Source organism: Filicampus tigris, chromosome 19, assembly GCF_054856515.1.
Source record: "Filicampus tigris isolate MCC_2025a chromosome 19, RoL_Ftig_1.0, whole genome shotgun sequence".
Classification (NCBI taxonomy): domain Eukaryota; kingdom Metazoa; phylum Chordata; class Actinopteri; order Syngnathiformes; family Syngnathidae; genus Filicampus; species Filicampus tigris.
In genome coordinates, this window is record NC_141235.1 from 5,208,483 (window position 1) to 5,233,680 (window position 25,198).

General features: G+C 43.4%; 1 protein-coding gene and 1 long non-coding RNA gene across 5 annotated transcripts; one reads left to right on the forward strand and one right to left on the reverse strand.

Annotated features, from left to right (window-relative positions):
• Positions 1 to 131: 131 nt before the first annotated feature.
• LOC147129066 (uncharacterized) lies at positions 132 to 25,196 on the reverse strand. The gene is made up of 7 exons (XR_015082399.1): positions 25,069 to 25,196; positions 24,105 to 24,217; positions 15,162 to 15,329; positions 12,573 to 12,741; positions 10,796 to 10,856; positions 1,540 to 1,687; positions 132 to 223 (listed from the first exon to the last, which is right to left on the reverse strand). It is a non-coding gene; the product is annotated as an uncharacterized LOC147129066 (long non-coding RNA).
• qki2 (QKI, KH domain containing, RNA binding 2) lies at positions 3,019 to 19,660 on the forward strand. Of its 4 annotated transcripts, XM_086015749.1 has the most exons (9): positions 3,019 to 3,610; positions 4,845 to 4,993; positions 6,783 to 6,899; positions 11,130 to 11,273; positions 12,680 to 12,767; positions 12,982 to 13,266; positions 13,890 to 13,913; positions 15,282 to 15,359; positions 17,901 to 19,660. In XM_086015749.1, exons 1-9 carry the CDS (start codon positions 3,469 to 3,471, stop codon positions 17,921 to 17,923), a joined length of 1,050 nt encoding a protein of 349 aa, XP_085871875.1. In that variant the 5' UTR covers positions 3,019 to 3,468; the 3' UTR covers positions 17,924 to 19,660. The 4 variants fall into 4 exon arrangements, with proteins under 4 accessions (XP_085871875.1, XP_085871876.1, XP_085871877.1 ...); XM_086015750.1 differs by lacking the exon at positions 13,890 to 13,913; XM_086015751.1 differs by lacking the exons at positions 13,890 to 13,913; positions 17,901 to 19,660 and having other exon boundaries at positions 3,020 to 3,610; positions 15,282 to 15,866.
• Positions 25,197 to 25,198: the final 2 nt, after the last annotated feature.

Genomic DNA, 25,198 nt, shown 5'->3' on the forward strand with positions numbered 1-25,198 from the left:
GTCGCCCCCTGTAGCTGACTGTAGGTAATGCACTGAAACATTTATCCACCCACTTGGTTTAAACTGAAATTGTTTTGGAAATCATCTGCAACAGTTTGCCGCATAGAGATTTTCTAACACTCACCTTTTTTGTGTTTTCCTCATTTTTGTGTCTTTTTCCACATCTTGATCAGAGACAGTTGCACCCATCGTCCACAAGAAGGCGTCTTTTCACAAGCCTTCACTGATCACAACATAAATGTGGAAAAGTAAAGACATCATATTTCAAAGTCAAACACAAACACATGTTGGCATACCTATGACGTTAACATGAAATGGGCAATAATATTTTGTCATTTTATCAAAACTATCATCACTAAGTTATTTCTTATTATTACTACTGTTGAAAAAGCTATTGTTACCCTTTTTGTTGTGTGAAATATTTGTTATTTGGAAATAAAATTCAAAGTTTGTCGAAAACATATAGGTTTTTCACTGGACATGGACAAGAGATTTGTGACAAATTCCACCCATGTGAATTGTAAAGTGAAGGAAATACAGATACGACCTATAAGAAATGAAAAGTGAAGAAATTACAAGTGTATCTCCAAGGTTGTTGTGGTCTTTTTTAAAATGAAATATTTATATTATCCACAAAACCCACAAAATGTGGAGGTACTGCATATACTTTTCCTTGGGAAAAAAAATTGGGGAAAGATTACACCAACAAGAGTTGAAAAGTGACAAAAATACAGACATATTTTCAAGTTTTGGTTTTTTTTGCCTATGTTATCAACCAAAATGTATGTTATTTTGATTTTAAAAATAACAACAACAACAACTCACAAAATGTTTGATACTGTACATGTTCTACATATGGACAAAAGTTTGGGGGCAAATTAGATGGACAATCAATCTTTTGGTACGTTATTGTGAAATGTCATCAGTTATTATTTGTATATATGGATGACGGGAACACATTATTTTTGAATAAGGCCTTTCAGAACTGATGAGGAGCTATAAATTATTCAGTGTCTGCATCATGTAATGACGTGTGTATGGAGGTATGTATGTGTCCTGGCAGCTCCAACATGAATGACATGTCCTTTGATTTGAAGTATGGTGAGCGGAGGGGTGGGAGTGGGGGCGGCAGGGGGCCTCGAGCTGCTTGACCTTCGCCCAAATGGTCAGGAGCACCGCGGCTCTCACAACAACCATCGCGTCTCACTTTACGCCTCGCCCCGGCTGAATAAATATGGCCGATGGAAAGCAAAGCAGCAGAGAGAGAGGGTGAGCGAGAGACCCGTGACTGGTAGATGTGTGGCGAGCTGCTCAGAGGGGCATTGTTGGGGAGCCATGAGAGGACAATGCACAGCCCCCGCCCTGAATACTCGCCATACCAGCTGACCAGCCATTACCATGCTGCCCCGTCACAATTCACACACACACAGATATAGACAAGACCGTATCCCACCCACCAACAGCCACACACACACATTATTGTCTCACCTACGTGTGTGTGTGTGTGATTTACAGCAGGTTATGTTTAGATTCTCGCACCTATCTGTTCCTTCAGCGCTGACATTTCAGGCAGCCACCCAGTGAGAACAAGCGCACACTTTGCGCCGCCTTGTTAGTTCAGCAAAGCATCCACCTGGTTGCACAGCCGTAGGATGCCGGGGTGTGCCGCCCCACTAGCCTTATTTCACTGGAAAGAAAACAGAAGATAAAACACATTACGGTCACTTTTTTTCTTTCAAACTCACAAGAGTGACAAACTGAAAGCCTCACAAGTTCGCAACTTTAATGAACCTTTTAAAGTCATGGATGTTCTGCTTCAGCTAACTGAAATTGCATTTAAGTGATAAATGTTCACATACAGCAAGAATATGTAAAGTTAGTTTATTATGCATAATACATCCCAGTAAGTCAATGTCATGCTGCATGGCTTTGAACTTGTCTGATGTATAGCCTGTGGTTCTAAATTAGGCTTATTATGATGCAATTTGTGAAGTTATTATGTTGGAATTTATCAAGATAGCTCGTAATACAGCTAGCTAACAAGCTAAACTACAAAGCAAAATACCAACCAAAAAAATCTAACTAGCTATCAAGCTAAACTATCTAATTGATAGTTAGCAATAACTACATAAACTATGGTATTTGGCTAGTTATAGAGATTGAACTGTATGATAGATATCTAGTAAAGCTAGCCAGCTATCAAGAAAGATCAAGAAACTTCCGATATGTCGCCGCTCGAGTGTAGTGAAAAAAATACAAGAGCGACAGTGGCTGCTGTTTATTGCCTTAACTGTTCTGTTTGTAAATGCTTAATGTGCTGTGTATTTGATTGTGTGAAGTACATTGAGTTGTCTTGTGTATGAAATGTGCAATATAAATAAGGCTACCTTGCATTGCCCATTGAATGGGACAATCAGTCAAACACAAATACAAACTAAAAACACTGGCAATGAGGATGGAGAGGATGCTCACTCTACTAACCATGTGGTAAATGGCCAATTGATTGCCATTTCTGTATTATATATTATAGAAGGTATCGTGGAGGCTCAAATGGTGCGTAGATTCATGCTTCTTCAGCCATATGTACCCACAATGCTTTATGTTAATGTACAGAAATCACATTGACGAGCTTCATATCGGTCTAACTAAAAATCTAACACACCCGAATTACCGGACACATTATGTTAGATATAAATAATGTAAAAATAAAAATATATTTATGTTAAATCCAGGAAAAAAACAACTGTTGTAATTTGCAAAGTACTGTAACAATATCCTAATCGATGTGATAAACAAGCTAGCCTTGTAGCTGAACTAGCCGGCTACACGCACGCACGCGCGCGTGCGCGCCCCAGGTCAAACCAGACAGCTGAGGTGAAGCAACAGATGCGCATACCTTCACGTTGCCCTGTACGTATTGTTGTGCGTGCGCGTGCGCGACGTCACACGGGAGGGAGGGGAGGAGGCGTTTGTAGTATTAGCTGCTCAATGGGGACGAGCACGAGCCTCCACCCCTCAGGCGTTGGCGGTGACGCGCGGCGCGCTCCCCAGAGCCCCACTCGTGCTCACCCGCACTACTGTAATCATATGATAGCGAGCCCGGGTCCGCGACACCGCAGCCGCCACCAACTTGTTCGCGGTCCACTTTGAAAACTCTCAAGGGAACTTTTTCTCCCCCCCCCCTTCTCCGTCAAAAACAACTTTAAGTCGCCGGGGGTGGTCGAGGAGGGGCTCGCATCATACGGAGACGAATCGGGCTCGGAACCGAGCAGGGGGGGGGCGGCTGTGATTTGAAGAGTAGCCGCTTGAGAGACACGCTCGTCGGCCAGAAGACGGTGGTGTCCTGGCATCGCTCCGTGTGGGGACTTTTTTTTGTTTTTTTATTTTTTTTAACACCCCCCACCACTCCACCATATAATATTTAAATATTAAATACAAGCAGAGTGCTTTTGCGTCGACGCTTCAGCCATGGTCGGGGAGACAGAGGTGAAGGACAGACCCAAGTCCAACCCGGACTACTTAATGCAGCTGATGAACGACCGGAAGGTGATGAGTTCATTGCCCAACTTCAGTGGCATCTTCACACATCTGGAGCGGCTGCTGGATGAAGGTAAGGTGGTGGGTGGGGCGTTTGGGGTGGGGGGGTGTTGGGGGGCGGTGGTTGCGCTCGAGCATGTCACATTAAACAGGCCAAATGCGACATTCTTAAAGTTTATAATATCTGAAATCTATATGCCTTTCTCTGCGCTTTATTAGTTCCACACACATGCAGAGTGAGTGAGTGAGCGTGTGAGTGAGTGAGTGAGTTGGTGATGGGAACAAACAGACAGTTGTTAGTCTTTGCCAATGACCTAATGCGCAGGCTTATGGTGGGAGTGATGCAGCCCATCCCTGCACTGGAACGACACAGCATGTCACTGGGCAACTTGTTCCATTCCTCCTCACTAAAGCGCCAATACTCAAATAATGACATCATTCCAAATAGTGTCCTCTAGTTATTTTCAATACTTTTTCAAGCTTGACTTGTGTGTGTGTTTTTTTAATTTGTAATTATTTTTTTTTTTTTTTACAACAGGCAAAGTCATTATTTTAAAGACAAACATAAGCAGAAGGCCGAGTGTCTCTTGTCACACCACATGATAGCATGACAGCCACGTTTAGAATCAAAGTGGCCCGTGTTCGGCGTGTTCTGGCTCTGGCCTGAGTTATGTGGACAAGCGCCCAGACCAGGCAGCCGCACACCCCCTTTAGTCCATTTCAGGGTTATGTGGACACGTGCTGTACTGTACATCACCTAATGCTACGTGACAGCTATTCATTGGTGTCATGAAACACACAGAAGACGGCTTGATGATGACAGCGCTTCGCTATGGCCTTCTTTCGCTTCTCATTTTCCCGTTGCAAGTGTCGCCATGACCCAAAAGTGGAGGGTCACAATAGGTTGTTCAAGGGACGGACGGCAGCTAGCCACCAAGCCTGCTGAGGTCAGGCGATATTTGCGCCTCAAGGCAGCCATTGGGCCGTGTTTGTGTGCGTGCGTGCAGTTGGCATGTAAGCACTTATTATTGCGCCGGGGTGTCATTACAGAGGCATTGTGGGTCGCCGGATCGAGCCTAATAAACATTACAAGCATGACTGTTTTAACGGGGCCGCTGCGCATAAGAGCAGACGTTGCACGTGTTTTGAAAATGAGCAATCCTTTCTGTCCAGTTTCGTTATTGGGTCAGAGTGACCTCCCGAGCGAGCATATTTACTGGGTTAAACGGGAACAGCATGTGTCAACATAGCAGGAGAAATTGTCAGCGCTGTCTCATGAGTCTCTCCTTTTTTTTGTTGTCCGGCAGAGATCGGGCGGGTACGCAAGGACATGTACAACGACACAGTGAATGGAGGCATGTTCAACGGACGCGAAATGGAGGAGCTGCCCGAAGCCGTCGGACCGGTGGCCCAGCTGCAGGAGAAGCTCTACGTGCCGGTCAAAGAGTACCCCGACGTGAGTGGGGGAGCCAGCGTGTGACCGTCGAACCGCTCTGCCAGCTGTTTACTTTTTACCCTCGCACTCTTTTATCTCCTGTCCGCGGCGGAACGCTGGGCTTGTCCACTAGACACATCAATGTCATTAAAACTCGATATGAATACCCGTAGAGCTATTTCGGTCAATCAGAAGCCAGACTTTTCCAGAAAAACAAACAAACACATTAAAACAACAATGGTGAATTGTGTTTATGGGAAATGGCGTAAGTCTTGAATTAAAAGTTTGAGTAGGATATTAAAACTACAAAACTGGAAACCGCGCCTACAAATCAAAATGGCCGACCACTTGTGCGCTTCACAGCGTGTTTTTTGATTCATTTCCGGGCACTGATGGACATCCGGAAATCGGATACGCTGATGGCGGGATGCAAATACACACCTGTCATCATGCCTATAGGAAATTAGCGCGTAAACTATCATGTCATTTAAAGGAGAAAATCCACATGCCAGAAAAATGAGAAATTACGCAATCCCTAAAGTCATCGTGTGAATAGGATATGAGGGCGTTAACTGTGATGAAGAAGGCGATTTCATTCCCGGAATAATGAGAAAACAAATGATTTCTAAAGACCATTGATTTTTAAATTCGTCCCGTCAATATGAAATGAGCGGTGTTGTCACGCAAAAGAGACAGTTACGAATGCGTGATTTCTAAATTCATTGCACCAATAGGAAACTGTGATGTCATACAAAGGAGGTAAATTAATTGTTGGAATAATGCGCAACGAATGATTTATAAAAAGTAACGGTTTCAAAATTCATCCTGCCAACAGGAAATGAAATCGCGCAAGGAGACATTAAGATGCCATAATAAAAAAGAAATTAACTGATTTCTAAAATCAATGCGCAAAACTGTGATGTCATACAAAGACAAGCCCCCAAAAAACACAAATGCTAGAAACCAACGATTAATTAACTTCATCTTAAAACGTATACGGATCAAATTACTGTGTTAATTCCCCCAGGTTTGTTTATCGATAAATTATGCTGATTATCCAAACCGTTTTAATCAGCATGACGCCGTACCTCATACATGTTTATCGTCGCTTCAAAAAGGTGGGATTAAATCTTTCCCCCTGCCCTCAGTCTAAGGCCCTATGAAGCGCACGTGCATCCGGCACATCCTCGCCACCGCTGCCAAGTACAGTTAAGTACTTCAATATGAGTTGTGTTGATCCAGATTGAAGGGCTCACATGACTTTTTTTTTTTTTTTTTTTGGGACAATTTTTATTGTTTGTTTTTTCTTTATCCTCTACCCTTCACCTCCCCTGCGCCGCCGCCGCCGCCTCCACCACCACGCATCAGCTCGCCAATCAGCCGGCACAATGACAGGCTGTCCTCACTCACATGACGGCGGGGCAAACGCTTGAGATCAAGGTTAAATTTAGAGGAGCCGTTCGTCTCTATCTAGCGTGCGCGCGCCCATGTGAGTCAGAGGTCAGCGCGCCATCGACGTGTAGCTACTGAGAGAGTATTGTGTGTGTGCGTGTGTGAGATGAGGATACACACATACACGCACACAAACGGGGCAGCTGTCTTGTTAATCACTCAGTCTCCGTGACAGATAAGGTTAAGCGAGTGCCGCCGTCATCTCATGCCGCCAAGCGCCCCCTATGATGATCTATTTTGGTCTCGCTTGGTAACACAAACACATCGCACAAGCACACCGCTGACCCCAAACGGGCCCGTGTCGTATGCGACCCCCTTGTGTGTGATATTATTTTCATTCTTTTTCCTTGCTCGGCAGTTCAACTTTGTCGGGAGGATCCTGGGCCCGCGCGGACTGACGGCCAAACAGCTGGAGGCGGAGACCGGCTGCAAGATCATGGTGCGCGGGAAAGGCTCAATGCGGGACAAGAAGAAGGTACGCGCCGCTCTTCAAACCGGCTCCAGGGGCGTTTGCAGATCTTGTTTTATTGCATTTGACTAAAAGCGCTCACCTATTCAAGGAGCTGTAACTGACAGCTGTGGCTCCAGGGCTCCCCCTTGAGTTGTGAAGTGTCATTTAATTTCAGTTAAAGTTTCAGCGCGCAGAAACTTAAAAAGCTTGGCCGATGAACATGCTAAGTTTATGTACAGTTATCAGGGGAGCGAAAAACATCAAATAATTGACAACCGCCGCCTTAAAAATGGATGTACTTGTCTATATTTATGGTTTAAAGCGTGAGTAATCCATTAACTGTGATTTCCCTTGTGATACCCTTGAAAATAAATTGCTTACAGGTGATTTGATTTTGAAAAAAATGCAACGGAAGTGCGCTTGTACATGCACATGCAGCGGAAGTTCAACCTAACCTCCACTAACAACCCAGGCTAAACTTTGCTCCTCCCCTTGCCAGCCCCTTACGAAGCTTGTCTCTCAGTCGAGATGTATGACTTCAAAATGCTTCCTTGACACTTTGCTGTCTTGGGCGTTCCAGAAAGAGCACAAAAATAGTGAATATGGGAGTTTGTAAGGGAATAGCTGCTAGTAGGACCAGAACCCGCCCCCCCCCAAAAAAAACACAAATAGATGAATTTGTGAATAGTGTATTATTTAGGCAGCACGGTGGCCGGCTGGATAGCATATCTGCTTCACGGTTCCGAGGTTTGGGTTTTGAATCTCGGTTGCCGTCTTCGTGCGTTTTAGCATGTTCTCCCCTTGCTTGCGTGGGTTCCCCACATTACAAAAACACGCATGTTGGGTTCATTGGAATCTCTAGACTGTCGATAGGTGTGGATGTGAGTGAGTGTTTGTCTCTATGTACCCTGCGATTCACACCGGCTCACTCGTGACCTTAGTGAGGATAAGCGCCACGGAAAATTGACGGATGGAGGAATCGGTAAAGTAGAAGTAAGAAACAGCTGTGTCAACACTCCACTCAAGTGTTACTTTTAATTGTTAGCCCACAGAAGCTAAACAAGCCTGACGTGACGAACGATCAAAACTCTAACAAGATACGTCCGCGTTTCTGCGTCATTATTTCAATACTTTTACCAAAGTGGATTACAGAAGCTAAATAAGCCTAGCCAGCCAACGAACATGCTAAGGGCTAACAGAACACACTTGTGTTTCTGCTTCCCAAGAGTAAGAATTACATGACAAATACATTTCTTGAATAAAATCGCTTATTTAAGTCAACATGAGGAACAACTGTGTCTCAGGTGCTCCCCTAGAATCGATTAGGAACAGTTGCGAGGCATCCTTTTCACCAGTAAAAGAATCCAATGAATGTGCTAAACGCTAACACAACGTTTCTGCTTGTCCTTAATAGATGGCAGGAATGTTTGCACGCATTGTTTAATTACATTTACTGAAAGGAGTCCCTTACTAAAGCAAAACTCCCCCCGCCCCCGGAGTTTTGACACGTCATTTACGGTACTTTCAATTGATAGCCAGTCAATGAAGATTGTTACTGCCAACAGTACACACCTCTTTATGAATTTTAATGGTTGTTCACCAATATTATACAGTATATTATCGTAGATAGCCTTAGCAACGGCAGTAACACTATTAAACATTATAATAAACCAGTGTATATGATTTCATATGTATTACTTTAACGATTAAAATGACATATTTCCGCTTTAATCAAAGCAATAGTGACCGAGCGAGGCTTCACTTCCTGTTTTCACAGGAACTTCTGTTCTTTTGACACACTCAAAATAATTGTAATGACTCGTGTCAGGAGGCGTCCAGACATCACAAGTCACGATTGCACAATAGATGAATGTCGGAAATGGGCGAAACTCGAAAATGTAATGAAATTGGGTGGAGCCTTTGGGGACTGTCTGAAATCATAGTTTCCCTCGCACTGTCTATCTATCTAGTCAGCTATCTACAGAATGTAGTCAAGTGTTGCCTTGGGACTGTCTGAAATCATAACTTTTCTCCCATCCTCTATCGACAGACTGTAATCGAGCGTTGCCTTCAGGGGCTGTTTGAAATCATAGCTTTCCATACCATACCATACTATCTATCTATCTATCTATCTATCTATCTGTCTTCACCACCCACAATGTGTTTTCAGTTTGTCTCTCCTTATCCCGCTGCTTAGTCCATCTGTGTTTCCTTCCTCTCCCCTGGTGTCTCCTCCCGTTGGATGGCTCCAGCTTTCCAAACGGCAGGTGGAGCAAGTCCAGCATTCCATGTGACGCCCCCCACCCACCTCTTTCCCTCCCTCTCTGTGTCGCTCTCTCTCTCTCTCTCTAGAACATTCCCTATCCCGCAAACCCTCTGAGAGAGACGCACACACAGAGGAAGGAAAACAGAGACACAGTGGGAGAGGGGGGGGCGAGAGAAAGATGTTGACTTTTAGTGCTCTTCAAAACGATACATCTCACTTGACAAAACATTCGCCGAGCGGGCCGTCTCTCACCCCCGCCTGCACGCCCCACACTGCGACGGAGCTTTCGTAACTTCGTTTTGCGCCAGCGTGTGGTTGCATCAAATATTCATCTCCTATTACTTTTTTTTTTTTTTTTTTTGGTGGGGGGGGGGTTATGAAATATGAACTAGAGCCGAGACGCTAAAATTGTTCACGATCCCTTGCCTGTGGGCAGGATCAATGGGCATGCTGTGGTGCTAATGTTTAGCCTGGCCTTGTAGCTTTTGCAGTGTAATGCCTCCATTTTTTGAAACCGCTTATTCCAAATTGGGTCACAGGTATGATCATAGAGCCCATCCAAAGTAACATTTTATGATCAAAATACAGTAAACCTCCACCCATTCCCATAGCCACCTACTCCCAGTTTTTTTCCCGTAGAACCAAGCTAACCACAAGCAAACAAACAAATTCCTGATAGATAATGAGTTTGGCAGCAAACAGCAACGGGATGGAATATTCCAATAGCGGTCCGACACACAGACGAGGTTCCTTTTGGGATTGATGCCGGAGATAGGAGGGTGGTAAACTTATCAAAATGATACAGAGAAAGGTCCCGATCGTCAATGGGCAGTGGTAGAAGGTAACTGCTGATCAGCTGCTAACAGCTACCTGCCCAACGTAAGGTACAGTAAGAGTCGTTTATGTAATATGTGTTCAAAAAGAGAGTGACTATGAGTCAAATACAGACAAAAATGGATAATAGGAAAATATTGTACTAATTGGTATTTCTACATTATGCATAGTAACGACATACAACATTTCAAAATTAAATAAAAACTCAAACATCTCTTTTACCTCACATTAGCGTTTGATTAGCGTTTCAAGCTAGCAGCATAATGCAGGGAGGCTGACGGGACTGTTACTAGTCTCTTTTCTTGTTAATTATGCGACAATAAAAGTTCATTTTGACAGATTTGCCAAAAAGTAGAACGAATTGATTTCCCTCAACTTGCATGGTTATTTATGGCTAACTCATGCACACATAACCGGGAACCAAAGGCAACCTTCAGAAATCGAAACAAAACAACTAAATACAGTAATAAGATAATGACGATGACACACTATTCAGTGAAACATTGCGCACATCAAGCCATGTAAAGGTCAACTCTCCAGTAGAATGTACAGAGCAGTTTCATTGTTTCAAACAGTGACGGCAAAATTGATGCCAGTCTTCTGAGATAAAGGACACAATAGCGATAAGCGTGTTGCAACGAGTGTGACTTGGGGAGTTTGAGAAAGTTGCGCAACCCATGGCCAGTCATTTCTCGAATCAACATTCCTGTGTTCCCTGTAATTATACTTTGTATCTCATTCTTAACTCAATATATTGGGAGATGTCAAATAAGTCACATGACCAACGTCAGAAAACAGATGAGCGGCGATGGGTCGTTACCTGAGCCCTGAGTAAACGTGATGTCATTTTCAGTCGACAGCAGGTAGCAAAATGGCTGCCCCTAAGATGGATAAAGATGGAGACTTCTTAATTCACATTCCACAAATGCAATATTAATCAGAATGCCAGTGCCACTAGTGGGGGCGCATAGAACATACATGTCAATTTTTTTTTTTTTTTTTTCGTTCAACATAACAGGATTATTTATTTTATTTAAAAAAAAAAAAAAACACCCACAGCACCATGTTACATGTCGCTCGTTGTAGCGCGAGAATGGGAAAGGGCCCACGCCGCGCATACAAACCAAGCGTGCTTGTTGTTGTACTCCCTGCAGGAGGAGATGAACCGAGGCAAGCCCAACTGGGAGCACCTGAGCGAGGACCTTCATGTCCTGATCACGGTGGAGGACACGCACAACCGCGCCAAGATTAAGCTGCAGCGGGCCATCAACGAAGTCAAAAAACTCCTCATCCCCGCTGTGAGTATCCCGAAAGAAACGGGGATGAGAGTTGAGCGTTTTGGTATGCACGGAAGGGTGGGGGGGGGGGGAGTAGGGGATTGTCGGTCCCAAAGTGTGTGTGTGTGAGTATGTGTAAGGGGTTAGGGTAATTAGGGAACACGCACAAAAAGGGGTTGCCACGGCAACGCCGGGTTGTTTGAAAGGCTGCACGAATGAATGGCGAGTCTGTTCACTCGTCCTCCCCACTCCATCACTCCTTTCACTCGTTCACAACTCACTTCATTCCCAACGACCGGCTACAATATTCCTTTTTCTCCCCCCCCCCCGCTCTTTTTTTTTTGTCGTCGTTGCTGTCCCCTGCACAAGGGGACGTTTTGATTGGACTCCTCGGCATGGCTCGCATTCTCCGGCGCCACCTACATACGTCCCCGCCCTCCCTCCGGTGCTCACGTGTGGAAAATAGCACACACACATAGGCGCATATTGTGAAATGACAAAGCTGCTTCCTCTTGCAACAACTGGGTCGGAATGAAAAGACCAGCGGGGGGGGGGGAATTCTACCGCAGTCGAGCCGAAAAGGTTAAGGCCGTCAGACGTGGTCGCGGCGAGCGCCAGCACCTGTTCATTCCACGTTAGTGCACATGTGCAGTGGGCTCCGACTAACGACGTTGGCTTTACCCGCAAAACTTTGCCTTGAAGCAGTAAATCAGCCGAGCTTCCAGTAACTGGAGCTAAGGTGCAACTAGCTTGTTGGACACGAAATAGCGCCCAATGCGTGGTGTTGGTATGCTGGGGCTGTTGGTGCTATGTGTTTAGCCGTTTACAGTCTCTGACGATGACAGAATGTTTACTTGCAGACACTATTAGGCCAGATGACATCAACATGTGTGATGTTTGTGTTTGTTTCATGGCTTTTTTTTTTTTTTCTTCCAACCATTTTCAAGAGCACTTGCTTGTCCTCATGCTAACCACTAGTGCACCTTACTTCCGTTCCTATTATGATGTAATCTATTCAGAAGTCACACACCGTGTCCCTATTAATCCGCATTTGCCTTCCTTTATCTCCATTTGCGTTTGATGTTCTTGTCGCCTTTTCCTGGAAAATGACTTTCTTCAAGCCTCCCATTGGCTAAAGTAGCCCGTTAGCGTACGATTAATGGAGGTGTTGCCGTATGTGGGAGTGAGAAGCAGCAGTGTGTTGGAAACCACAAAGGCCAAGTTGCTTTTGACAAATAAGTCAAAAGTTTTATGTCATGTGAGGCGAGGTGAAGCGCACCTACGATGTTACACAATTGCCACAATTGTATTCTTTCTCACCTTTTTCTTGTCTTTTTTTGCTGATTGCCCGAGAGAACTCTCATTGTTCTGGTGGCCTACGGCCTTCAAGTTGACATCGATTGACAGCTGCGTGTGTCTTTGTGTAGGCTGAAGGCGAAGACAACTTGAAGAAAATGCAGCTGATGGAGCTGGCCATCCTCAATGGAACCTACAGAGACGCCAATGTCAAGACACGTAAGGATCACAGCACAGGATGGGAGAGGCCTGGGGGGGGGAGGATGGCGGGGGTCTTTGCACAGGAGATCACTGTATATACAAACAATGGCTCTGTTCCTTCTAACATAGACTGTTTGTCCCTTCTTCGTCCCCTGTCCATTGTGTGTACGCTGACGTGTGGGTGCGCACACACAATCATTGTGCATCTTGTGTGTGTGTGTGTGTGCCGCAGCCACCGCCGGCTTCCCACTCGGCACCCCGCAGGCCCCTCGCATCATCACCGGCCCCACGCCGGTCCTGCCGCCCACCCTGCGCAACCCCGCCCCCGTGACCACGCCGACCATCATGCCTCTGATCCGCCAGATCCAGAGCTCCGCCCTCGTGCCGGGCGGCAACCCGCACCCGGCGCTGGTGCAGCAAGGACCCGAGTCGGGGATCATCTACACGCCCTACGAGTACCCCTACACATTGACGCCCTCCATATTGGAATACCCCATCGACTCGACCGGCGTATTAGGTAAATAGTCGCTACGGTTTACCATGTTCCTACATGGGCAATGGATGTATTATGAGACCTGGATACTCGGCTCCGAGGCATCAACCCAAAATTTGAAATTTAGTCGATGCCACGCATGCGGAAATTGCTCTAATATGCGCCATGCTGTAAATTTCAGCTTTACAGATGCCACATCTATCCTGCAGGTGGTTCGTATTGAGGTAGAGATGTCGACCGCGCACATGCAGTGGTCACAAATAAACAAGAGTTAGCACCAGAATTTGAGGTGCGGCATTTATGAGTTCATGGCGCAGCCTGTTTCTCTTTAAACTCTGCTGTGAACTTCAGCTTTACAGATGCCACGCATGCTCTTCATGTGGTGTGCGTATATCGCGATACGCGGCAGTCGAGGGTATGCACAGCCACCGTTTGAGCGGTGGCATTTATTCGCGGGGCTCAACGCTCTCAATTTGAACACCGCCGTGAACTTGAGCTTTAGGCAAGCCAGGTTTGATTCCTCAGCTCGGAATTCACGTCGCACGACTTGATCAGTGGCATGGGATGACGGCGTCCAGTGTCCAGCTCTCGTAATACATCCGTCCACTTGTAACCCCGCATGCAGAAGCTCATCATTGGGCTAATAGTCCCTTCGTCCTGTGTTTTCGCAGGTATGGCTTTCCCAACCAAAGGCTAAGCGATTAGCTATCCATCTTAGCGCACACGGACTGGCTTGCAGAGAGCTACCCCCCCATCCCACCCCCACCCCAAACCCTCCCCTTCGAGAACCGACACCCCAACCCCACTCCCCCTTCCCTCTAAATGCTCCCAGTATGCTATGGAGCAAAGGCTCACGGCTCGCTCACACTGTAGGACGACAGATTCCTCGCGCTATAGTCGAGTGTCCATGGCTTCTTCTTGCTCGTGACGTTCTATTAGCTGACTAGCGTGGTGGTGTGACGCCTTCAATTCTAACCTTTTCTTTAAAAAGAAAAATAGTTCCGCTTGTAATTTTAACACTTTTTTTCTAGTGTAGATGTTCTAGTGCGCTGTTTGTGATTTAATATATGTTTTTTAAAAAAAAAAAAAGCAATTTTATTGATTCCAGTGCCTCGTCAGCGTGATTTTGAAGCTACTAGTGAAGCTTTTTTTTTTTTTTTTTTTTTTTTAATTAGGAAGTAGTGGTTTGGATTAATCTTTAGAGAACAGAAGACCACAACACGACATGATTCTGTCCTCTTTGAATGACTTAACCCTCCTGTTATGTATGTACACTTATCACTTGCGTTTGATGTGAAATAAGGTGTGTTGTGTGTATGTGTGACATGAAATACAGTCGACAAAGCGTGTATAATATTTGCAAGGAAAAGAATTAGCCATTTCTGCCCCCTTTTAGCCCGTAGTGTCGCTGCCGGGTCGATATATTTGATGTAGCATGTGTAAGAGGGGAGGTGTTTGCAAATTATTATTTTTTATATATATAAAAAAAAATGACGAAAATAAGGCCAGCATAAGATTCATCTCAATCTGTAAATACAGGTCTAATCATGATAAATACAATGCAATTTTTAAAAAAAAAAATTATTTTTTAACAGCCCAGCATAAGAAGTTTTATCCCAATTTTTATTTTTTTTTTATATATATAAAATATATATAAAAACTCCTGTTGTGTTTGTTTCTTACCAACAAAGTTCATGGGTCAATGTGACCCGCTCTATGTTTAATCAACGTATAATAAAATAAAACTTGTATATTTTTAAATTATTTTAAGGAAAAATAAGCCTAGAGAAGTACAAATTGTAATCTAAATGTATTAAAAAAACAGAATCTAGATTTTCAAAGTGGTCAGTTTGACCCGCAACATAACAGGAGGGTTAAATCTTCACACCCCTCCCGACCCCACCTCCCCACCCTCTCACCGGCAGCTTTGTGCACGTTGTCAAACCTCCTGGAAGTGGCGGCTGTCGTTGTGTGATGTGTCTCTTTCTGATGAGTAACCTTCTGTGTTCTGTTTTGGCCAACGTCGTCGCGCTTGTTAGCAGGTGCCATGACCGCTAAGGTACGCCGCCAAGACAAGAGAATCCATCCTTACCAAAGGGTAGTGACCACAGACAGAGGTTAGTTAGCTCACCAGCCACTTTACTGTATTTGTGCGTATGCGTATGTGTGTGTGCATGCAGACCAAGGGACCAGTTTATGTGCGTGTGTCTTAGCATGGCATGCCGAGCTCGGCGTCAAATGTGAAAACAGTCTTGTTGCAGTAAAAAGTGACGTTTCGGGAGGAGCCATGTCAGGAGGGAGGGGGCGGGGGTGGGGGGGTGCGCTTATCTCTTGTTCGATAACCCGGGCGGCCACTCTCAATTACAGTGAATCACTCCATTCATGTGACTCCTTTCCTTGTGACTCCTGGACTTGGGAGTCCTCGTTTTTTTTTTTTTTTTTTTTTTTTAATCTCTGCTACTTCTTATTACCCAGCACGTCCTATGGGAACCTTTTATTTATACCCGATTTCATTCCACTAGTTCCCGCATTTTGTTGTGAGTGATCAAAAGTGTTGTGCCCGATGACTACACGCCACTTAATCCCATTTTACTACTAAAACACAGCGTGTGACGACTACTGAAGTCTGTGTTCCAAGCTCTTTTTTTGTATGAAATACTGTTGTTTGTGGTCTTATCAGTCGCCCACTGGACTTTATCATTGGGACTGTTTACATCTTTCATATTATATTTCCTAGCCAGAGTGGTGCTGTTGCCATGTATTTAGCTGCAAAAAAAGAAAAAGAAAAATACATTTGTATATAGGGATTTTAAAGTGCTTATATGAAGCTAATGGAACAAAATCGCTTGAAAGTATTTGTAGTTTTTTTTTTTTTTAATTTTTTTTTTTTTTTTTAGTTTGTACATTTTTTATTTTTACGGTATGCTTTTTATAGATGAACTGTCTCCATGTAAAACTTCTATACCGAGTGTGTAGTTCCTACTGTTCCCTGGAAGGCGGCGTTGTTGCTCTTGTGTGTGTGTTTTTGTTTTGTTTTGATTTTGTTGTTGTTTTTAAAGATGAGGTGACCTTCTCAATGCACAGGCCTCATGACTGTTTTATGCAATATAGACATGGACTAGCTAGCTGCAATATGTATGTGTGTGAGCAGTGGTGCTCCTGTTGTACAAAACAAGCAAAAAAAAAAAAAAACACTAAAAAGGCAATAAAGACGACTATTGAGAACAAAATAAATCTCCAAAGACAAACTAAAGCCTCTAAATTCTTGTAGTTAGACTGTCTATTTTGAATTTGTTTCCTCTAAAAAATATATATATCACCATCTTTTAACCTCTCATTGCTGTCTCTTACTATGGCACCTCTCTGCTCACAGTAGCCATTAGCCGCTCTGCTAATACTTCCTAGCCAATGGAGCAAAGCATAATCAATATTAATAATATTAAGTCAGCCTTACTCGCAAATCTAGCCGCTTACGAGAGGGTCACGCTCTCACCCACATGAAACCATGCCGTCAGTGATTACCCAAAGCGCACGTGGTGCTAAATCTGCATCCAGCAACCACATGCACAAACAAAAAATATGCTACCAAAAAAAATGTCACCTTACAAGTATTAAGCTGTATACTTTCAAAAGAAAAATGAGGGAGGGTTTTCCATGGGAAAATATATGTTCACAGAAAGTTTTTGTGGGCAAAATGTATTTTTGAGAAATTTAGAATTGGACAAAATTAATCTCTGAGAAACAAATAATAATAGAAGTAGTCATTTTATTTCTTATGGAAAGTCTTATTTTTTCAACTAATAATACAAATACACGTAAAAGTTTTGGAAGGGAATGTAATATAACTTTGAGAAAAATATTGCAAAAAAATGTTTGTTTTGTTTTTAGAAAAAAAAGTCAGCTATATTTTTAAGGACCAAAGTCATTTTTGAAGAAAAAATATTTTCCAGGAAAAATCATTTTTGAGGGGCAGAAAAAGGATGTTTACAATTATTTTTTTTCAGATTTGGGAAAAAAAAAGTTGACTATTTTCAAGAAAAAAAAATTTTTTTTAAATCTGTTGTATATTATAAAATAAAATAATATAGTTTCTGATAAAATTACTCCCTTTCTTTACGAGGAAAACACTGTATGTATAGAATTTTTTTAATTTTATTTTAGAGTAAAAAAGTTTTTAAAAAATTCCGAAAAAGGTCAGATATTTTCAAGAAAAAGTAGGATATTTTCTTGAAATTTAAAAAAAAAATGTTTTTCAGTTTTCAAGATTAAAAGTTAGATTTTTTTGCGAGAATATCTAAACACATCTTCGATTGCGGCCAATGTGCAGTCACGTCTTGTCATCATAGGTGTCTTCCGCGTGCACTTTGGGTAAACACAGCGTCTCCTCCTCTGCCTCATGGTTTCATTGTCTGGTAGCATGAGTAGCGTCACGGTAGCGGCGGTCACATGACGCCAGGGGCAGCCAAGCATCCGCCCCTAGCACCATGTGCAACCTCCGTAGAAAAAAAAAAAAAAAATGCCTTGTTGTCATCCCGACGCCACTAGCTGAAACTAATCTCTCTTCTATCTTTTGTTTTTCTTTTTATGTCCCCTTCTGTGTGCCCTTTTTTTTGGTTCCGTTTCCTTTCCTGGTCTGTCTGTGTCCCGTCTAACTCTAGCTTCCACGGCAACTAACCCATGACACCTTTTCCACTGATGAACCCCCCACCCCACCCGTCTCATTGGCCAAACGCCCCCCACGACCCCACTCCCGGCCTCGCCGCTCTCCTCTCCTTCCCTCCGCGCCCCACCCCCTCCCACCCCTACCCGGCTCAGCCAACCAGAGGCCGGCGCCGGGAGCGACCCTTACGTCTAACCAGCAGCGGACGGCGGCCGCGGCGGCGATAACCCAGCTGGGACCGCTGCCATCGAACTTTTAGCCCATGTGCCTTCCTCTCGCATATCGCCCACCGTTGCCATTGTGGGGGTCCAAACGAGCTCCTGCATAAGAAATAATTACTACTCTCCTTTATAATTCAACTACTGAAGATGCTAATTGTCCTCACCCTGCACGCAAACCGTCCACAGAGAGGTGTTGATATTGTGCATTCTACTTCATTTCAACGAGCAACCAACTGCTAACATGTTAGCATTTGATCAATTCTCCTTTTTTGTTGTTGTAAAAAAATATCCAACCACAGGGCAGGACGTGGAAACCCTGATCGACCGGGCTCAGCGCTTTTTGTACTTCTTGATATATGTTAGTATGCTAACATATAACAAGAAGTACAAAAAGCGAAATAAAAAACTACTACAAGGCAGGATAAAATAAAAATAATTATTGACCACCCAGAGTGCATCATCTTATGATAACAAGCAAACTGTTAACATGATAGCATTTTATGAGTCCTCATTTGAAATAGGGCCCAATGCTGCGCGGGACGTAAAATCTGTAATGACCATTATAATTCTGAAAACAAGTTGATAGCATGTTAGCATTTTTTTCAGTTCTCAAGGTAGTGATACCTTACTACAGAACAGGATGTCAAATCGATCGCAGTGCTTTTTGGACTGCAGTTGCTAGCTTGCGATACGTTAGCAATACAAAAATTAGCATGTTAGCCTTTTATAGCATGTAAATAGAACCCGACTACAGGGCGAGATGTCAAATCCCTATTAACCAGCCTCAGCCATTTCTGTGCTGATGGGGCTATCTGTTAGCATAGCAACTGTTAGCATGTTAGCATTATATCAATCTTCATGACAAATATCACCTGACTGCAGTTCCGCTGAGGCTTTATTTGATTTCAATGTATTAATCCTTCCTCCTTTAAAAAAAAAAAAAAAAAAAAAAAGGGGAAATCAAGGCCTGAAATCTTCCTTGTTTTCTTTTAAATGTCACTAGCGTTTTAAAGAGTGCCTTATTGAATTTTGTGCTTCCATTAACCTCGTCAACTGAAGTAAAATGCCAAGGCGGATCCTCTCTCACCACGAAAAAGAAAGTGAAATCCAAAAATCATCAAGTCAAGCATTCTGGTGCTTCTTTCGCAAGCCTGTGAGTCAACACGCGGTATTTAAATGCCAATACATGCACGTGAAAAGAATCTTGCACAACAACTGAACAAAAGTGCCTTAAAAAAAAAAAAAATCAGCAGTATTCCATTTTATTGCAATTTACCTCTTCTCATTTTCCTGCCCAATCCCTGTCCAAGTGCCACACAGTATTAAGCACTGATCTTTAAGATGTCTTTTATGTATGTGTGAGGATGGAACACTGTTAGAACTTTTGTCATAACTTGCCCGCACGTACTATATAAACGAGCACATGCAACACAGCCAACTGAGGCCTTGGTATCAAACATCGTGGGGTCGTAACACCTGTAACGAGTTTATATGTATTTTTATATGCTATTTTGTACATTAAATGACCTTTTCAGAGTTGATGCCTTACTATATACATCTATACGACAGTGTGTCCTGAAATACTGGAGATGTTTTGTGTGTTAACTGGAGCCTCGGAGAAGAGCGCCACCGCTTGCCTCTTGTGCCTTTATTTGAATTTTTGGGGGTCTTTTTGACAATTAACAGTGTAGTTCCATATTAATCTGCCCTTCAGCGGCCACTGTATAGGCTTTACTAAACATTTCTGTGTTTAACCACTTAATTGTATCTGTCCATATGCTTTTTTGAGAGGTGTTCTTTAAAAAAAAAAGAAAAAAAGAAAAAGGAAAAAGGTGGCTCTGGGAATGATGAACTCTTTAACATTGTGAGCAGGAATAACGTAATCATTAAACTCTTTGTGGTAAAAACTAACCAACTTTGTTGCTTCTCTCACTCTCTCTGTAGCACTTAATTATGCAAATAGGCTTCCTTTCTGCATACTAATCACCAAAAACAAGGCCTTGTCACACACACAGACAATAAAACACACACACACCCCTTTAGATGAAATGCAGGGAAAAGGCCACGAATGTTCCGTCCCACTTCCCCCTTTTCCCTTGTCTTCCCTCCATCCTGTCTCCCACTCGAAGACGGCATTACACATATTTGTGCAGTAAGAGAGAACAAAACACACCCGGCTCGCCATGGTTTCTGCGAGGCATGCACATGTATAACAAGGAGGCGGGGGCGGGCGAGGGTGTCAGGTTTGAAGGTCTAAATGTCGAGGGAATATAAGGGAAATTGATTGCGCAAGCTCGCCCCGAAACATCTGCGCAGGATCACAGCGAGTAGTGAAACTCCTACAACAACAGCCGGTCCAGCGACTCCAGACGAAGACGTTTGAAGGAAATGGGGGCATCAGGAGTAGCGCTATTGCATGTATACGACACTGCCAGCGGAGGGCACCTATTGCCGTAATCTTTTCAGGATGAGACCTTCATCACACACAAGGCCATTGGTCCAGCTTTGACCTTGTGGAGCTGAATTTTTAGAGCGAGTCGTCCAACTTTGCCGACAACAGAAAATGAGGAAAATTCATGTCAAATATACGTTCTTAAAATTTGGTTGCTAAAATCTCTGGGAGTTTGCTTTTGAAGCCCAAATTACCATAAAATGGCCGCTGTATTCCAAAATGGCAGACTTCCTGTTTCTTTTCAGGCGTGGTGGCTTCTTGAGATTTTTTTCGTAGGTCCACACATGATAGACATGCCTACTACTTTTTTTTTTATCGCTAAGTGAAACTGGCTTCAGGGACTGAATTTTTCCCAAATTCCAGAGCCTACTATGAAAGAACACCTGGAAATGGTTTCTTGATTCTTATTTGTGGGTCTACTTATGATAGACACGGATACCAAATTTCACGTTGCTAAGTGAAGCTGGCTTTGGGGGCTAACTTTTCTCAAAATGACAGGGGTCTGAAAATAACAAACATGACCTCAAAATGGTTGTTTCAAGTCAAAATGGTGGACTTCCTGTGTCTTTTTTCAGACATGGGTTCTTGAGACTTTTTTGTGGGTTTACTCATGATGGACATGTCTACCAAATTTCACATCACTACGTATAACTGGCTTTAGGGCCTATTTTTTCCTTAAATTCCCATGATTGCTTTGATCCAAAATGGTAGACTGCCTGACTTTTCAGGCTTTTCTTCTTAAGACTTTTTTGTGGGGTTACTTATAATGAACATGCCTGCCAAATTTAATGTTGCTAAGTGAACCTGGCTTGGCTGCTCAATTTTCCAAAATTTCAAAGGCCTGAAATGGGCAAAATGAGCCTAAAAGGACTTGCTTCCTGTGCCTCTTAAGACTTTTTTTGTGGCTCTACTCATGTTTGAAATGTCTACCAAATTTCATGTCGCTTAGTTAACCTGTCTGCTTAAAAGGTTCCAAGAGGTGCGCTATGAGATCTGGTCACACCCTCGCCCCTTACCAAACAAAACTTTGCAATATTTGATGACTTTTTTTGGGAGTATGGGAAAGCCCTCAAAGGAGGACAAAGAAACTAAGCACTTTCAAGAGAGGCCTTCTTGGCACACTGTGCTCGGGCCCTCAACGTAAAAATATAGTCACGTCACGCGCACTTAAAACAAAGTTTCCCTTTAAATCCCAAAGTTAAACAACAACACAGCGTTTTCCACGGTGAATGCAGCCATGGGTGGCTCATTCGTCCTCTGCCTGCCCTTCCTGCTTTCATTGTGGAGTTTTTGTTGGGCTGGGGGGGCCGGAGAGGGGGTGGCGGGGGCTTGATATTGAACTTCAGGCTTGGAGTTGAGCCTGCTTCACCCCCTCCCCTGATCACTGAGAGAGAAAGAACATAATGTGACCGCCGCTGACAGTCCTTTGGACAGGAAGATAGCAGTAAAGGGAGAGAGGTTTTTTTTTTTTTTTTTTTTTTAAGGGGTGTGAGTGGATGGGGAGGGGGGTTCATGCATGTGTTTGGATGGGTGTGTGCGTTCTTGTCTGTTTTTCCTGTTTTCAATCAAGTCTAATAACCCTCTTGTTAAGTTTCTCAGGAAGAGCAATAATGTTCCCCGGTCAGTTTGACCCGGGGCGGGTTAAATTGTCCAAGTGTCAGAAACAAAACATAAATTTGTATTTTTTTTTTTTTTTTTTTTATTAACTTGTGCAGAAAAACTCACCATTTTTCCACACTTTTGTATATACTGATCATAGTTTCCCTACTGTACTTTAGCCCAGATTTCACTCGGTAGCGCCCCCTGCAAAGTTTCACCTGAAATTCAACAAGTCATGGCTAAAAAAATTCATAAATAAATTGTAAGCTGGGGCACGTGTAAGTCAAGGTACCACTGTACAGTGAAACCTTGTCAATTTGCGAACTGACAGTTTAATTTTTTAGTGGAACAGAACAACATCATGCTTGCAGCTTTCATTTCAATTCCTCAAGCCCTCAACACCAGTTTCACCGATGAACACGAAAATGGTTGGACATGTCTATTGTGCTCGGATCCGCAAAAAAAGCTTTGGACAGGAAGTCGACCATTTTGGTTTGGACCAGCCATTGTGGCCTAATTCTATGACTCTGTTCTATAAATTTGCTCAGATGAGCTTCTTCCGGAAGCAACAGATGGGCAACGCTAAATTGCAAAGCATTTCTGCCTACACCATCCACTGCATGGCATCAAAGTTGGAAGATATAGAATGATTTTCCATTCAAAAGGGGCCCATTAACTGCAGATTTAATTTCTGTTGTATTTCCAACAACACTTTCCAACGGGTCTATCTGACAAAAAAGGAGGGTTAAATCGCTTCGCTAATGTATTCTGCAGTCAGCGCCGGCCAGCAAGCCAACACACACCAAGGCTCCCACCACAATCAAAGTGTGTGTGTGTGTGTGTGTGTGAGACAGGTTGATTTAGACTGCTATGCATTCTCCACATAATGAACAGCTCTACATTTCCAGCGCTCGGTAAATATTTGATGCGGCGGAATGATTTTTAGCAGCGACGACGGGGTTGGTGGGGAGAAAAAAAAAAAAGTTGTATTTAAAACCGCCAATCCTCGCTCTCACCCTTGTCCTCTTCCCATGTAAATAAGCCCCCCCACCAGCCCCCCAAAGAAACTCCACACACCCCTCAGTGAGGGCAGTTTAAAGACCCGACACTGTCTCCCCGTCTCCCCGGCAACCAGCATACACTGGGGTCCTGTCGCGGCCTCCCCTTGTCTTTTGTGTTTGGGAGCTCAGAGAGAGAGAGAGACAGAGAAAAGGGAAGAAAGACGGGAGGAAAACGAGAGAATGAGTGAGAGCGAGCGGATGAAAACAAAAATAAAAGATGACATCACAGCTATTTTACAAAAATTTGATGATGATTATAGCACACCCTCCTCCTAACGGGTGCAAAAAAGGACGAAAGGGGGGAGAGAGAGAGAGAGCGGGAGAGAGAGGCCCCGGGGCCTGAATGGGGCATTGTGGGAAGACAGTGGGCACACTGGGCAGCAACACAGAGAACACTAACTCACAGATGATGCCAGAGAGTCTGAAAAACACCCACACTGGGCGACAACGGCAAACTTCATCGCTCCACTTGGCCCCTTGTGAATACACACACACTGTCACAAACTCACGCACACACAATGGCAGAATACCCGGCTAAGATGCTGTGTTATTCGGGAAATTCGGCAGCGGCACACTGAATTCCTTCAGTGGCGCTTTGAGTAGCAGATGGGCCCCCAGGGGGGCCGCGATTTAAAACGTGCACGTATGGGAGCGTGCGTGTGGTCCAACTCGCCGTTGCATCATGGGAAAAAAAGGTGCGGCAAGGCCTCCTGACGTGTATGCAAGTATTCTGCATTCTCTGCGTCAAGTTAAGCTAGTAAAACAAACATCAAACTGAGCTAAATCCTTCAAGTTATACTGTGACACTTTAAAGGGACATGGAAAATTGCTTTTTATAACTAAACAACCACGTAACCAAGGTTACCTACCAATGGGGCCACTCCCACACCATGTTTCTCCACCAATGACACAAACAGCTTGGCAGGACGCAGTTCCAGAGTGAACCACTTTGATTCAGAGGACGAAGCATCACAATAAAGCCCTAAGGTAAGCAGAGCTGCAATGTTAGTTATTTATTTTGGCGAAAGAATATCACAGACATATTATAAAACACGGGAATTGTTTTAAATAGTGGATAAAAACATGTCTCCTTAGAGCGCAGAATCAAAATCATTTGACTCTTCTTCAGCTGGTCCTTATTGTTAACTCTTTGCTGCCCTCTAGCGCAGCAACTATGAACTACATGCTGTGCCAAAAAGTCAATGAAAGGTTTATACGTATTTGGGGAAAAGTTTGGAAATAAAATATAATATAAAATATATTCATTACGAAAACAAAACTAACATAAATTTAAATAATGTACTTTTTCTATATTTACTTACTCTTCTCTACCCACACAACTATTCACAAGTTTTGAACACACTTTAAAGCTAATTGAATGAAACACTATTCAAACTTAAGACTGATAATTTACACATGGTTTTAATTTGTTTTACAAAAGAAAACTTACATGTAAATTAGTAGGCGACTCGATAATGAATATATACGTTGATAAAATGTTTTATGTGACAAAATTAGCTAACAGACCTAAATTACACATGGTGAGCGATGGCGCCCTCGACTGGCGGATTTCCCGTAAATGAAAAAGACTTTGACGAGTTTCGAGTTTATACAACCACATTACTACATTTTGAAGGGAATTAATACTTAAATTCAAGAAACTATCTCATATAGTGAAGAAGAAAAAAACACTTTTGCGTTTTTCGTCATTGAAGGTTGTCACGGCTCCGTAGTTCGTCCTGGACTAGCATAAAACTAATGTCAGATTTATGGCTCATAAAGTGTCAAGACTTACTTAAGACAGTGTGAACAAGCCTTTAGTGATTTACTTACTTCGTCATTTCGTGACTTGGTCGTGAAAATTCAAGACTTACACCGATATGTCTTACAACCGTGGCCTTTTGCCATCGATATGTCTTCCAACAGTGGCCTTTTGCCGCTTTCTCTCCCTCTCACTTGATTG

Bases quoted from the DNA above. Each gene is read 5' to 3' on its own strand.
- qki2 (XM_086015749.1), top strand. From the start codon at position 3,469: ATGGTCGGGGAGACAGAGGTGAAGGACAGACCCAAGTCCAACCCGGAC. The intron at 11,274-12,679 runs GTGAGTATCCCG...GTCTTTGTGTAG, and splicing joins AAAAACTCCTCATCCCCGCT to GCTGAAGGCGAAGACAACTT. The intron at 13,914-15,281 runs GTATGGCTTTCC...CGCGCTTGTTAG, and splicing joins TTCGTCCTGTGTTTTCGCAG to CAGGTGCCATGACCGCTAAG.